Below are 17048 nucleotides of genomic sequence, written 5' to 3'. Positions count from 1 at the left end.
CCCTGTTTCAACCCAACCTTCAAAGAGAAAAATTCACTCAGTTCGCTATCCACACACACTGCAGCCTTAGCACCATCATACATACTCTTCACAGCATTCAACAACTTCCCATCTACTCCATATATTCTTAATACTTTCCACAATCCTTGTCTATCCACCCTGTCATATGCTTTCTCAAAATCCATGAAGGCCGCATACAACTTCTTTCCCTTCTCTACAAATTATCCACTACAGATCTAAGAATGAATATCTGATCTACACAACCTCTTCCCTTCCTAAAGCCTCCCTGTTCTTCTCCAACTAATGTCTCTGTTATTTCCCTAACTCTGTCAATAAGTATCCTACCATACACTTTTCCTATTACACTAAGAAGACAAATACCTCTGTGATTACCACACACTTCTTTTTCCCCTTTTCCTTTGTACAAGGAAATAATTATACTTGACTTCCAATCCTCCAGGACTCTACCTTCCTCCCAGGCCAATCTGCACATCTTCCACATCCATGCTACTACTATCTCTTCCCTATGCTCCAGCAATTCACCACACACTCCATCAATTCCTGGGGATTTCCCCAATTTGACTTTCTTCATTGCTTCCACAACTTCTATCTTACTGATTTCTTCCTGTCTTCTCACCTCCCTCCTTCTCCCAGCCATTCCCCATCAACTTATACTCGCATTATTTTCAGTCTTGATGTTCAGCAATTCCTTAAAGTGTTCTCTCCGTCTGCTCACTTTTTCTCCCTTCTCCATTAATAATCTACCATTTTTATCTTTCACTCCCCAGCTAACTTCACTGCCACCCTGTCTTACTCTCTTTACCTCTTTCCAAAACATTTTCTTACAGTCCCTCCACTTTACACTCAAACTCCTTCCAAATTCCTCATCCACGGTATTCTTACTCTCTCTTACTAATCTTTTCACCTCTCTCTTCCTCTCTACATATAACTCTCTTTTCCTCCTCTCAGCTTCTTACACACCCCTATTTCTCATCCATTCTTTGTATGCTTTCTTCTTTTCTGCCACAGCCTGTTTCACCTCTTCATTCCACCGTGCTGTTCCTTGAACCCCCTTCCGTCTTCTCCTCACCTCACACGCCACATCACATGCTGCACATATTTCTTCTGTGAATATTTTGCACACACCTTCCACGTCCCCCATCTGCTCCAAGTCATATTTACCCAATCATTCCTCCACTTCTCTCTTATATTCTGCCTTTTTCTCATCCTCTTGTAACCTTTCCACTCTCCTTGCAACTACTCTTTCCTCCTGTCCTTCCCTTCTTCTATTTCTTCATCTTACTTGGATCTTGATTCTGGCCACCACCAAGTAGTAGTCAGAGTCCACTCCCCTGACCCCTATAAGATCTTGCATCCATTACACATCCTCGCATCCTTTCATCCACACACACATAATCAATCATTGCCTTTCTTTCATTCAGTTCACCACCCACCCTTCTCATCACTCGCCATGTATACCTGTGGATCATTTTGTGCCTGAAGAGGGAATTGGCTATCACCAACCCCCTCCCAGCACAAACTCATCTATCTCAGCAGTCACACCCCACTCACCAACAATTCTATCCACCTTCACATTCCCTACTTTACCATCCATATCACCAATCAAACACACTCTCTCATTCTTTCCAAACTTTTCCATGCACACTTCCACATTTGTCCAGAACTCTTCTCTCACTCTGCTTGTATTGGCGCATACACGCACACATTCGCCCACAGTTGTATTCCAACTTTCAATCTTATCCACACAATCCTTGAGCCAACTGATCCATACTCTCTTATGTTCTTCTTCCATCTTTTACTCACAACAATACACACTCTTTCTTTTGCCCTCTCATTCTCACCTACTCCTGCACATATACTCCATCCATACTCCCATTCTCTCACTCTCTCTCTCCTCTCCATTTAGTTTCAGTTACTCCACAGACATCCACTTTCACACCCTCAAGCATCTAGACAATCTCTCTCTCTTTCGCTTCATCATTCGCACCCCTTACATTCCGCATCGCGATCCGTACCATGTCCTTTGTCCGGTCCTTGGTCGTCATCTTTTAGTCAGTCCCTGTCCGAGGCTTCTTGTTTGTCTTTTTAGTTAGCTGTTTTTCGGGGAGGTGCACTAACCCGCTGCCAACCCTTTCAGTCGCCTCATACGACAAACAGGGATACTGGGGCAGTATTCTTGAAAACCCCCCTACCCCAAGGGGTAGGGTTTTTTTCAAGAATTATTATTATTATTATTATTATTATTATTATTATTAATATTATTATTATTACTATTATTATTATAATTATTATTATTACTGCTGCTGCTGTTGCCGCTGCTGCTGCTGCTGCTACTACTACTACTACTACTACTACTACTACTACTACTACTGCTACTACTATTACTACTACTATTAATACATACTGTACCTTGTATGTGCTATGTGCAGAGCCTATATAGCACAAGCACCCTCACGTAACCCCGACGCATCCATAATACCAAGGAGGGGGAGAAACGGAGACAAGAACCAATAAAATGAAATATAAAAGCATATCTATAAAAAGACAAACGATAGAAGCCGGCATTTTTTACCTCTTGGAAGTGTTGGAACCCTTAACTTACCATAGTTCAGTTTATGAATTTAAGATTACGGGTGATTAGCTTATTTTTCATGGCCATATTACATGATTGAATAAAAATAAAACAGTATTACCCAGTCACAACGAAACACCTCGAAGAGCCCACTTCGCCGTACCTACCAACACCCAATCATTTTCCTTCTTACAAGGAACAGACATATCCATATACCACTATGCAAACATAAATCATCATACTCTATCTTGTACTGAATCAGAAATACAAACACCCATTAACAAGCACTCATATCCATTCGACCACAACACAAACTCCATCATTCCAGGAGAAGCAGGTAACATTACCAAGAAAAAAAGAATTCTACAACAACAGGGTCTGATGGCATCAGCAACCAACACCAGAAATACTTTGAACTATACAGCATCCAGACCTACAAACATCAGCAACTACTCATACGCACGTTGTTGTTTTTCCAACATCTCGAAGGATGGAACCATCATCACCATACTTAAATCAGATAAGTTTCCAACACATCCATCTTCATACACACCCACTCATTAGCCTGCACAGCAGTCAAGATAGCCAAACGTTTAATACTTAATACTCTCACGCTTCATGTCTCCTTTTCTTCCACACAACTCGACTTTAGAGCACTACATTTGACAAGACCTTACTGGTCAACCTTTCAGCATATACATACATCTGACAGTGTCATTCTTGCACACCTTGCACAACAAGCATTTCATGCAAAATTACGGTAGACATTACTAAAATGTTCGATGGCATTCCCCGATTCAAACTAATCACAAAAATCGACTATACAAACGTTGAAAGTACCAAACGCTGGCTTGGCAACTGCGTCTATTGGAGACAAGCACATGTTATGCTCCAGGGCAATTCGTCACGAACTTTCCACACAGAGCTCCACAAAGCTCTGCACTTTCACCCACACTTTGTAGCCTATACAGTCATGAACTCCTACATCCCAGCTGCCAAAAACATTCCCTCATATGTCATTGACATTACCATAAACACCTCACATCACAGAGATAGCCTGCAAACTGGAAGAAGTCTACGTCATTGCACTTCAGGCTTGATTTGAGAACAATTGGCTGACAATCGTATCAGCCAAATCCACTACCACACACATCACCAACAGCAAGAATGCGCACAAGTATTCCCGTCATCACACTTAACAATATACTGTACCGGTGCCACACACACACCCTCCACGAAGATCTTTGGGGTATCTTATGACACTGGTCTCAGCTTCAAGGACCACATACATGACAAGCAAATACACAGTGCACCCCAAGACGCGGTGCATTCAGGGCACTTACAGAGACAGACTCTGGGCAAGAAAAAAAAAAAAAAGAACTTTTCCTATTCTGCAAGCAGTATATTTGATCAGTGATTGGCTTCTCGTCCTCGGCATATGCCTCTATTAACACGCACTGAAGAACCTTCCAGACAATGCAGAACAACGTGCTACACACCATCACTGATTTCACCCAAACCATTTTCACAGCTCACTTGCATTTTGAAAATAAACTCCTTCCTGTCAGAGAAAATACTGATATTAGAGGAACAAAATTTTATGTGGCAGCCTGTGCCAACAAACAACACCTCTGTCACTGCATGACAGTCACACAACACACCTAGACACAAAACTCACCACACACGCGCTACCAGACCTTCTTCAGCATCATCCCACCTTCAGTATTCCAACACTAACAATGAAGAATCACCTACTTGCCCATTTCACGTGCAGGGCAAAGGAACAGCCCGACCAGAAAACTACACCACAACCCCCCCCCCCACCACATTTATCCATCATAGCTTAAAGGGTTCACGTAGCTAGGCTTCGATCAGGACATTAACCAGCACTTCTCAGTTACCATGTTTGATACAGGGTGGGTGGAATTACAGATGACACGTGCCTCTCTAGTAGAACAGATACACACAACATAACACACATACTGAAGCACTGCACAGCAAATACTACATTAAGATGCAGACATAGTTAACGATGTAAGAATCCTATGGGAAGACCTCACTGAGGCAGTTATTTACATGCAGTCGACGGGTCTGCTCGCCTGATAGACCGGAATAAGCAACAGCGTTCTCGAAAAACTTCCAGTCATCTCTTGGGGATATATGCTAGCTATAGAAGACCATCGCTCTAACTAGCGTGTTGTAACTTCTAGATCACCAGGCATCCTGATTTCGAAAACTAAAACATAGATCATCTTGCAGCTGAACCCCAAAAAGAGTCTCCGTCCGATTATCCATTTGTCCTCACTGTATGGGCCGCAGTTGTGGACCAATTTTGACGACTGAGATGCCGTATCCAGCTGTCAGGTTGAGTTTGTCTTAATCCGTCACATCCCGAGCACTTTCGCACCTCCAACACCCCCCAGTCCTGACCATTTTTGGAATTTTTTTTTTTTTTTTGGCTAGAACCTCCGCTTTTGGTGAGAAACATCGAAAATTCATAGAGAAATCGCTCACCTGAGGTTTAAAATACTCGATACAGGTAGGAGTACCTCCTTACCTTACAGGGTTTTCTATCAGGCCGGCTGCAAAGAAAACGAGTTCTATGGGAGGATAACTATTCCACACCACTCATAAACGGTATTTATTTATTTATTTGGTACGAATTTATATGTAGTACGAGAGTATATTGGTTTTCAAAAAGTAATATAGGCATTATAATCATTGCTTCACTCACTAACTCATCACCATTCCTGACCTTCTTTTACCACATTACCTGATCATCATTTCTGACTGTTTCTTCCACTAATGCTATGTAAACTTTGTCCTCCACATTGTCATCGATTGGCGAATCACTTTGGCCCCAAATGTCTTTATTGGCCAGGTCACTGGTAACAGGTGAATTGCTGAGACAATGGGAGGGGGAGGTTATACGGTGTAAGGCATTGTCCCTGCGTGGCATCTTGTAGAGGAATAGAGGAAGGTGTCCCGTGTATACGTAAGAAAAATCACAAAGCGATAATTGAAAATTGTGCAAATTAGGGACCTTGCAATTGCACAACATACCAGTACGTCATCGGGACTGGCAAATGCAAAATGTTGCAATGTACCCATACGTCGACGGGACGTCTTGGGTTAATGGTCGACACGTTCAGTTCAGTCCTAATGTTACAGCGATTAAAACAAGTTTAGTCCAATCAGGTGGGAATCTTCCTGTGATGTCATAAATGTGTCCCTGCTAGCCAGCCAGTCACCAACCATCACTTCCTTACCATCACCTCCTTCCCTGTTCCTCCGTCTTTGCCTGCCTACCTATTTTATTTTTATTATTTTATATTATCAGTTTTTTGAGCGAGCGAGCGAGAGAGAGAGAGAGAGAGAGAGAGAGAGAGAGGAATCTTATTTTTCTCCCTACTTATATTAACGTGTATAGTCAGGGAGGTAGGCAGGAAGCAAGTTCTTTTCTTTTTTTTTTTTTTTTGTGTCCGACTCTGGGCATAGGCTTCACAGCCTGCTATCAAGGCCCAGCAGTCCTCCTACATACCATACACCTCTACATGTCACCACTTCGGCGCTAACACCCACTGTCCATATTGAATACATGCTAGGGCTGTCTCATGCAGGATTGGTGTATTGGTATTAGCGGGGGTATTTTTACGACATGTCGGCGGGTCTTCTGGTAGATCAGTAAAGCCTGATTTAATGAAATTCAAATCCTTAAACTGTTCCCTGCCCCAGCCGGGATTCGAACCTGGGTCCGTCAGGACTGCAGGCCACCTCTCTACCGATTGAGCAGGGAAGCTGGCAAGGTGGTAGGCAGGGAGTTAAGTATCCAAGGAGATTGGTAGGCAGGTGGAGGGAGAGAGGTCGGTAGGTAAATAGGGAGACAGACAGAGAGATAGGCAGGTAGGAAGGCAGGTAGGTAGGTAGATAGAGGCATAGGAAGGGAGAAAGGGAGGTAGGCAGAGAGTTACGGTATGCAGGACGGGAAGCAGGGGTGGAAGTGAGGAGGTACAATACGTGGGCATGGGAATAAAAAGACAAAAAGTTGAAGGTATTCCTTTATATGATAAAGGAATAATTTGCACCTTTATACTTCATGTTCAAAGAGCACACAGTGTAACAGTGTGGCGTCAAAACTTCAGATCAGTGTATAACAAAGAACCCGTTCCATATAACAGGGATCATACTAGGCTTCGTCTTTAGGATCATTGCATAGCAACACACAAGAAGTATTTCAGACTTGTTCCATTAACTACCTTTTATATATTCTTCCCTCATATTCTCTCCTCTTACCCTTCCCTATATTGTACATATTTATGCAAGAAGAAATGAAACAATGAGAACACTGGTATGAACAAGAGAAAATCAGGCATGAACGTGCATTTTACAGCAATTGATTAATTTGACTGACACATTTACAAGCTCAGATGTTGCATTCATAATAAGATCTAAGTTCGGCACCAGTGTCTTTGACAGGCGTCAATTAACAGGTCTGTAGAGTGAGTAATATATAATTTTCCAATATACCTGGAACAGTTTCGAAAGTGTTCTTCCAGAAATACTGAGGCGTTACATATCTAAGTCTGAATATATATCTAATTATATATACTTATAGTAATAACCTACAGTATATATATATATATATATATATATATATATATATATATGTGTGTGTGTGTGTGTGTGTGTGTGTGTGTGTGTGTGTGTGTGTGTGTATTATATTTACACCCCTGACTGGGACTCGACCCATTAAAGTGTTGCACAACTCAAGGAAAGTTGTCACATTCTCGATGGGCTGCGTCTGCCATTGCCATAATTTACTGCACATGTATACTGTACTGTGCTTTATTCAGTTTCTGGGGCGATTTTTTTGTTGACTCAGACAGTTTGCTTATTCTGTAATTCAGTAATGTCCTTTACAATGAGGGTTTCCTGGACTGCACTACAGTTATGAAATAAGTGATGCCCTAGAAATCTTTATCTTTCGTTTACTGTTTATTAGCCTTGACGCAACATTATGGTGATTAATTTTCATGTATTCAGTTTCATATGTTTATGGTTCCAGTTCCCAGATGTATCAGAGCTGGCAGCGCCTTTGGGTGTCAGTTTGTTTGAGGTGGCAGGAAACGGTCAAGATGCTAATGTGACGCAAGGACAGGTCTCTCGGATGGTTAGACAGGTTCGCCAGGTAGGTCATTCTCACGTTACTGCCAAGGCAAGAAGTTACTAACATGTTTATGTCCAGGCGGACAGGTCAGTGAACTGTTGTTTGCCCTGTTATATCCCAAGCTGCGGCAGGTGTCACGGTCCATGACGATGGTGATGGTAAGCAACGATCCAGACTTCCTCACTGCCTTTGCCACGTGGTCCTTCAAGGGCCGCCTCCTGATGTGGTCTACAAGGCTCCTTGTCCTCACCCGCATCCCACTTGACTGCTTCCATCTCATCCGCAACATACTTGCCATGACAAACTCCATGCTACTTCACATTACTGACAGTTCACCATTAAGGTTAGATAATAAAAGTAGTGTTGTCCTCTTGTTTTCAATTTTTGAGACATTATTTGCACTCTCCCTCACTCCTCCCATCACGGTTGAGACATGTTTTTTTGTAATGCAGGTCCGCACATTGTGCTACGTTTTACCATGATATAGCATAATTTAAACTTCAAATGCACCAGGATATACGAATCAGATAATTGCAATAGATCTGATTGCCAGATTAAAAAATTACCTGCCACATGCCAGCTATTTTTAGCCCTATGGGTTGTCTCCATGCCAGCCATTTTTTTGACCTTTTTTGGCTAGAGTGATAGAATTTGGTGTGAAAACAACGAATTTCACTATATCACCGAAGCTCGGAAATGGGTTTTATTGAGTCCTGCATACTCATATACAGGTATTCCCGCTCTCTCATGCTCGCCACGTAGGTGAGAGAAAGCCGTTTTCTATGTAAGGTAGACTCAGGTATTTATGCTGGGAAGGTATACCAATGTTCAATACACTTTTCTGATTACTTATTACTTCAACGTCTGCCACCATTTGCATGTCATTCTTACTGTGAATGCATTGTCTTACACTACTTGAAGATTGGTACAAACTCACTTCACTATGTAGTCCTGGCACATACAAGAAGGTATTTACAACTTTACATCACTATGTATGGTACTTACACTTACAAGAAAATATTTACAACTTAATTTCACTATGTATAGTCCCTACACTTATGTGAAAATTACAACATGCCTTCACTATGTTCAGCACTGGGTGAGGCACACAGGCAGAGTGAGGCAGAGCGAGTGTGAGGGGGGGGAGCGAGTGGGTGTATGGCCTTGACCACGTGAGGCATGATAGAGGAACAGTTAACATACATGCCTGCCAATTTTTACCCGCGAATCTTGAAAAATTCAGTCACAGTGAATGTTTTAATTTTAACCCGCCGTGTCCCAGCAGATTTTTCACCAATGACCCCCCCAATCCCAGCAGATTTAAGAAAAGTTTCTTTTTGGGCTAAAACCTCCGCTTTTTGTGAGTAACATCAAAAATTCAGAGAAAAAGTGCTCAGTTGAGTTTAGAAATATGCTAGAAGTAAGAGTACCTTTACCTTGTTACCGTGTTCTCTCAGGCCAGGCTCGCGAGAAAACGTTTTCTATGAGAGGGGTAGCTATTTCAAACCATTCATAACTGGTTAGTTATTTATTTATATGGTACGAATTTTTATGTAGTACAAGAGTATATTGGTTTTCAGACAATAATATAGGCAATATAAGCGTTGTTCACTCACCAAAAACATCGCCATATGGCACCTTTTACGATGTTACCGCCTCATCACTTCTGCTTGCTTCTTCCTCTGGGTTATTTCTTCCTTTGTCCTCCATCTCAGGAATCACTTTCGCCTTGAATTTCATCATTGGAGAGACCGTGGTGCGACATGTCTTTACTGGCCAGGTCACTGCTAACAGGTGAGTTGCCGAGAAAATGTCGTGCAGAGGGGAGGGGGAGTCAGGTGGGGCCAGGCATTATCCCCGCCTGGCGTTGGGTAGAGGAAGGTCTCCCACATATGCCTACCAAAAATCACCCGTGAAACTTGAAAAATGTGCAAATGATGAACCTCACAATTGCATAACGTATGGATACGTCATCAGGTGTCACCGTGACAAAACGTGGTGACGTAACCATATGTTGTCGGGACATGGCGGGTTAAGCCATTTTAAAATGGCACTGGGACTGACCACAGATTTTTGTCAGACCGTTTGAAAATGGCACTGGCACATGGTGGGTTAAGGATATGAATGGACAGAACAGATGTTCCTTTTAACTTACTAAATGATTACTGTTTTATTATAGTACAATGTTCATGTAATCTTCATTTTTTTTCATATGTAATGTAAATGTAATATAATCAGATAAACAGGCTTCGAGAAAGAAACTGAGAGCATATAAAGGTGCAGTAATTGCAGCAGTACTGTTAGTTAAACTACATACATAAGGTTAGGACAGCAAAAAAGAAACTGAGGTGGATGGCTTTGATAATCATAAACAACCAATTTGAACTGAAAATTCCTTTGACTTATCAGTGGAAAATGGATTCACTTAGTGTGAATGAAACTGATGTTTGACAGCTGTTCTGAGTATTTTATCCCTTGGTTATGGCTTAGATTTTTAGTCCCTGTATCGTACTTGTAGGACAAAACATTGAAATGGTAAACATGAATGAAGTTAAAATAATATGACTAAAAATATGCTAGATTTCCTGTCTAAGAACTCTGATAATGATTAAGGTGATGTTTTTATTTTTGCTTTTTGATAACAGAGCTCTTAAGAACAGTCTCCTTAGAGTTACTGATTATGAGTGTCTGAGCGCAGCAAGAGAAATGAGCAAGTGTAGCGAAGAGATGTTTACTCTATGCTCTGCTGAGAAATAAGTGGCCCGACACAACCCGGTCTGGCCTGACACGACACAACCAGCCCGCAGTTGCTTTGCAGGGTAATAACTTTTTTCCTATGTGAGATAGAGAAGAGATTCTTTCAGCAGGAAGCAGATACATTCAATAAATTCTTGTTTTTGGCTATATAGTTACTCATGAGACCAAAGAAACTCCTTGGAATCCCAGCTTTCCAAGGGAATGTACCAAGGGGTTCAATTGACATACTCCATTACGAAATTGAATTAAAAATGATTTCCTGTTGCAACAGTATGTTTTCTTGCATGATTTCAAACAGTTTAATATCGGATATTTGGCTCATAATTTCACATGAACATCTTTTCTGTGTTTAAGATGTGAAATCAGCTAGGGTAATCACCCCATTTGTGGGTTTTATCATTCAATCAATAGTCGAGCGTTTACTGACGCAGTTCGTTGACACGGCAAGTCGAGAGCAGAAAACTGACCATCATGTATGTGATAAATGCTACAATGCCTCTCTACATGGACATCCAGACAGAAAATGTGGGAGGGAGAAAACGTGAAAACGAAAATATTCTAGCTCAATTATTCTTCATTTATTATCAATTACCTCACCAAGAATGTTGAAAGTTTACACCAAGATGAAATTATGATGACAGGGGTATGTACAAACTCACTCACACGCTCATCACGTGCCCACAAAGTGCAGTTTACTTGTTCAGTGTTTGGAATAACATGGGGCTGTACAAGACATAAGGTAACATGGTGGTGGGATGAGGGTGTAGATTTTGCAGTTAAGGAGAAAAGAATGATTTTCTGGGAACGGAAAATGAGTGGTAATTGAGAGGAATGCTTTGCATCCAAGAGTAGTGCTAGAAATGAGGTACAGAGGGCAATATCTGTCTCAAATAATTTTACCAGATAACTTGAAGGCTGTTTTAAGGTGACAAATCAGATGAAGAAACAAACCAGGAATATCATAAGTGAGCAGTGTGTTAAGAATAATGAAGGAAAGGTGGATAGTGAGGATATTAAAAACGTCTGGAAAGAGTATTTTAACTGGTTGGTGAGTGAAAAGTTTGACCAGAACAGGGAAGGTTTGGAGTCGGCAGATCCAGTGTTTGGCCCTTGGCCTTTGCTTGAGGTTGGTGCTGTGAGCAGGGCAGCATGCAGGATGCAGTTGTAGAAGTTGGCAGATGTGTCTGGGTTGACTGCTGAAATGCTGAAGGTCTCGGGAGATACAGGAGTGTGTTTAGTTACTGACTTGACAAATACGATTCTATATGAGTGTTGTCCTAGATGACTGGCTGAAGTGTGATTGTAAATGTGTCCACTGGGAACGGTACAGCCCTGGAAACAGAAAATTATAGAGGCATAAAGCTTTTGGACCAAATAATGAAGGTAATTGAGAGAGTCCTAGACATTATTTGGGAAAGAGTTGATACTGGTGAGATGCAGTTTGGGTTTATGTCAGGCAAATGGACAACTGATGCCATATTCGTTGTCTGACAGTTTCAGGAAAACTATAAAGGAAAGAAAAAAGAACTATACTTTGATTTTGTTGATTTGGAGAATGTCTATCACAGTCCCAAGGGAAAGGATGAAGTGGGCAAAGAGAAAGCTTGGGATCGAAGATTGGCTGGTTAGAGCGATTTAAAAGAAAAAAAAAAGTATGTGGATGCTCGCATCCAGATGAGAGTGAGTGGAGATTTGAGTGATGAGTTTTCCATGAATGCTGGCGTGCATCAGTGGTCTGTTAGTCCCTTTTCTACCTAACATATTGCCAATATGCAAGGAATCGAATCTGGGACTCACAGGTGTGTGCTAGGCAGCATGCCACTACACCACAACCAGGCTTGCCTAAAGTGCTTGGGACAGATTAAATGGAACTACTTGCCCGAGTGCCAGGGGATTGTCTCATTGTCTCGGGCTCACGGTTGGGAGTCGGAGGAACATTGGTTACAAAATTGTGACTATGTAAGGTGACTTTTACCTGGTCGTGGAGTAGTGGTATGCTGCTTGGCTCACACCTGAGAGCCCCGGGTTCGATTCCCGCCATATTGGCAACATAGTAGATGATTTTTCCTGTGTACAGTAAAGGTTTCTCCATTCTGGCTTGGTGTAAGTGCTTGGGATAGATTAAATACCACTACGTGCCCGAGTGCCATGGGGTTGCCTCATCCTCTCGGGCTCACAGCTGGGAGTCGGAGGGACATTGGTTGCAAGACTATGACAATGCATAAAACTTTTATCTGGTTGTGGTGTAGTGTATGCTTCCTGGCTCACACCGGAGAGTCCTGGGTTCGATTCCCGGCATATTGGCAATGTGTTAAGTGATTTTTCCTGTGTGCAATACTGGTGTCTCCCTTCATCTTCAGTCCTTTATTGTTTGTTAAGGTGCTAGAAGCTCTCTCACATGACTCCTTAAATGGATTCCCATGGGAGATGTTGTATGCTGATGACTTGGCTTTTACTGCAGGGAATGAAAGGGAGAAGGAGGAAAGATTTAGGAAGTGGAGATTTGGAAGGGGGCACAAGGGTTTGAGAGTAAATGCAGAAAAAACAAAAGTGACGACATCTAGGGCTGGTAGCGGTACTGACATAGCAAAGGGAGAGTGGGACGTGCGGTTTGCCACAAAACTGTGGGAAGTAACTCCATCTTTTGCAGTACTTGGGATAAGTGGGTCCATATGAAATAAATTATAGTGGTGTTAGAGGTAGACTGAGAGTTAATGCTGATTTCGTGTGTGGGTTGTGTCAAGGGGAGCATGTACAGACTGTCAGGTGCGATGGGATTGATCTTGCTGGTGACTCCTGAGTGTGTGGAAGGGTTTTGTGCTGGAGGTGGAACTGGAACTTGGTCTGTGGCTAGGGTAAACATTGGTTGGAGGAGGTTCAAGAAGCTGTTGCCTGTACTGATACTGAGAGGGCTCTCCCTCCTTGCTAAGAGACCTTTGTATGCCGCATGTGTTAGGAGCATAATGCTGTGAGGCCTGAGCAGGAATAAATGAGAATATAAGTAGGCTCGATTATACAGAAATAACAGTTTATAAATAGGTGTCTAGTGCGTCCTTCAGTGTCAGCCCTGGTTGGGTGGGGGGCTAGGCTTATGATTAAAAAGGTGAAAGGAAGGATGGGACTGGAGTGCATTGGTGTTGTGATGAGAAAGGATAGATTGAAATGGCTGGGATATGTGAAGAGGATGGAAGAAGACATTTGGCTGCAGAAAGTAAGAAGTATGAACGCCTGGGGTAGGGTCCCAAGAGGCAGACTGAAAAAGACCTGGGACAAAGGCATAGAGTGTGACGTCAAGGATGATTGTCTGAACAGAGAGGCTGCCAGAGAGCAAGCAACGTGGAGAGCCGTCACTAGGTGACCAAGGCACACGCTTGCAAGCATGTTGGAGCCTTTAAAACGATACGATACGATGATTCGATGCTTTATAAAAACGAAACTGACCTCTCCGTTTCAGAGTGAACATGTACCTGGACTATCCATACAGCCCTCCTGGGACTCGACCACTGTCTGTTGCCTCTTGGTCGCCGAATAAAGGCATCAATAAAAATTCACCCATGCCATTTTATCCAGACAAATTTCTCAGGTAAGTTTCAGTTGTTTACATAGCTTTCGGAACACACCCATATGATCTTTGAAGCTAAATAAAATTTTCAGATTATATGAGGGTTTATAAGTCTATCTATCTATCTATAGCCCGACGCCCTAATCCCGCAAAGGGTGGCCGCAGACAAAACGCCTCCAAGTCACTCTGTCACCCACCATTTGACTCCCCTCCCCCCAACTCACCCCCCCCTCCCTCATATACCTCTCAACTCCATCCCTCCACCTCATCCTCGGTCTACCCCTCCCTCTCCCTCCCTCCACCTCACCTACATACACCCTCTTAGTCAGTCTTTCATTCTCCATCCTCTCCACATGTCCAAACCACCTCAGTGTATTTCTCCTAATCTTTTCAACCACATCCACATCTACCCCACAACGTTCCTTCACTTCTTCATTCGTCAACCTGTCCCTCCATGTCACTCCACATGCTCCTCTCAAGTAACTCATTTCCACTGCTCTCACTCTTGACTTGTTCCCCTCTTGCAAGGTCCACGCCTCGCTTCCATACGTCAGGGTAGGGATCACAATACCATCATGCAGTGACTTCTTAACTTCCATACTCACCTCCCTATTTCTCATCACTGCTTTCAGTGTGCCAACAACCTTCCTTCCCTGCTGTACCCTTTCACGTACTTCATCCCCCAAAGTTCCATCCTTACTCATCACACTACCCAAGTACTTGAATGCACTCACATTCTCCATATCCTCACCATCCAACCTCACTGCACACTCTGTGACTTCATTCCTCTCAAACACCATAACTTTACTTTTGTTTACATTAACTTTCAGCTTCCTCCTCCTACACACTGTCCCAAATTCATTCACCAAACCTTGCAACTCCCATTCATCTTCACTCAACAATACTGTATCATCAGCAAACAGCAACACCGGAAGCTTCCAAATCTCACCCTCATTCATTAGGGCCACCCCGACATCCACTGCCCTACCTTGTACCTCCTTTACGACCCCATCCATATATATATTAAACAGCCATGGAGACATTACACACCCCTGTTTCAGTCCCACATTGAGATCAAAGAACTCACTCAGCTCTCCATCCACTCGCACCGTAGCCCTAGCTCCCTCGTACATACTCTTCACAGCACTCAACAATTTCCCTCCACTCCGTATATTCTTAATACCTTCCACATACCTTTCCTATCTATTCTGTCATAAGCTTTCTCCAAGTCCATGAAGGCAGCGTACACTTTCCTTCCCTTCTCTAGATACTTCTCCACTAAACATCTTAGAACAAATATCTGATCTACACACCCTTTTCCCTTCCTAAATCCCCCTTGTTCTTCTCCAACTAGCTCCTCTGTCATATGCCTAACCCTATCAATGAGTATTCTACCATATATTTTACCAGTCACACTAAGAAGGCAAATACCCCTATGGTTACCACATACTTCTCTCTCCCCTTTTCCTTTGTACAGAGGAACAATTATACCTGATTTCCAGTCCTCTGGAACCCTTCCCTCTTCCCAAGCCAATCTACACAACTTCCATATCCACTCCACAACAATCTCACCCCCATACCTAAGCATTTCACCACACACTCCATCAATTCCTGGGGCCTTTCCCAGCTTAATCTTCTTCATCGCTTCCACTACTTCCGACCTACTGATCTCTTCCTCCCTCCTCTCATCTCTTCTTCTCCCAGCCATTCCCCAACCACTTATACTCACACTGCTCTCACTCTCTACCTTCAACAAATCCTCAAAGTGCTCCTTCCATCTCCTCAATTTCTCTCTCTTCTCCACCAACAATCTATTATTCCTATCTTTCACTCCCCTACTATTTCCCCTTTCACACTGCCTTACTTTCTTTACCTCCTTCCAAAACAATTTCTTACTCTCCCTCCATTTCACACTCAGATTCCTCCCAAACTCTTCATCCACTTTCTTCTTACTCTCCTTCACCAGTCTCTTAACCTCCCTTCTCCTGCTCACATATACCTCTCTCTTCTCTCTCTCATCTTCTCCCCTACCTCTACTCGCCAACCATTCACCATATGCCTTCTTCTTTTGTTCCACAGCTCGTTTCACCTCATCATTCCACCATGCTGTCCCTTGCACACCCTTGCATCTCCTCCTCACTCCACAAACCACCTCACACGCTGCGCTTATCTCTTCCGTGAATATCTTACATACGTCTTCCACCCCTTCCATCTGCTCTAGCTCATACCTTCCCAATCTTTCTTCCACTATGCTCTTATACTCTGTCCTCTTCCCACTATCTTGCAATTTCTCCACTCTTCTCACAGGAGCTGCTTCCTCCTGTCTTCCCCTTCGCCTCCTCAACCACTTTCTTTGCAGCTCTATCTTGGCCATCACTAAGTGATGGTCCGAGACTCCATTCCCCCACCCTCTCCACACCCTTGCATCCAACACTTGTCTTCTCATTCGCTCATCCACACACACGTAGTCTATCATTGCCTTTCGTTCGACAAGTTCACCATCCATCCTCCTTATTACTCTCCATGTATACCGGTGGATCATCTTATGACGAAAGTAGGTGTTGGCTATTGCCAACCCCTTACCAGCACAGATGTCCACCAAAGCACTACCATTCCCATCTACTTCCGCTGGCACACCCCACTGACCAACCACTCCATCCACTCGTACATTCCCGACTTTGCCATTCATGTCTCCAATCAACAGCACTCTCTCGCTCCTCTCAAACTTGTCCATACATGCTTCTACTTTCGCCCAAAACTCATCTTTCACTCTTGCCACTCGATCCTCTGTTGGAGCATACACACATACAATCGCCCATGCTTGTATACCTACTTTCATCCTCACCCATACAATCCTTGCACCCACTGTTCCATACTCTCTTATATTCTCCTTCCACTTCTTGCTTATCATCAGACATACTCCCTCTCTTGCCCTCTCATTCTCACTGACTCCCGCACATATACCTACA

The 17048-nt window shown here is 43.0% G+C and overlaps 1 protein-coding gene across 1 annotated transcript in view; it reads left to right on the top strand.

Moving 5' to 3' along the window:
• LOC145402696 (putative glutamate receptor) overlaps window positions 1-17048 on the top strand; it is a 68284-nt gene that overhangs the window by 14750 nt on the left and 36486 nt on the right. The window contains exons 2-4 of the mRNA XM_080274668.1: window positions 7659-7781; window positions 7883-8103; window positions 13972-14100. Coding sequence (XP_080130794.1) covers window positions 7659-7781; window positions 7883-8103; window positions 13972-14100 — 473 coding nt within the window. The remainder of the gene's footprint in view (window positions 1-7658; window positions 7782-7882; window positions 8104-13971; window positions 14101-17048) is intronic.

Source organism: Coenobita brevimanus, chromosome 58 (genome assembly GCF_032717465.1).
Source record: "Coenobita brevimanus isolate Jiangsu-jjx chromosome 58, ASM3271746v2, whole genome shotgun sequence".
Taxonomy (NCBI): domain Eukaryota; kingdom Metazoa; phylum Arthropoda; class Malacostraca; order Decapoda; family Coenobitidae; genus Coenobita; species Coenobita brevimanus.
This window is presented reverse-complemented; position numbering and strand designations above follow the sequence as displayed.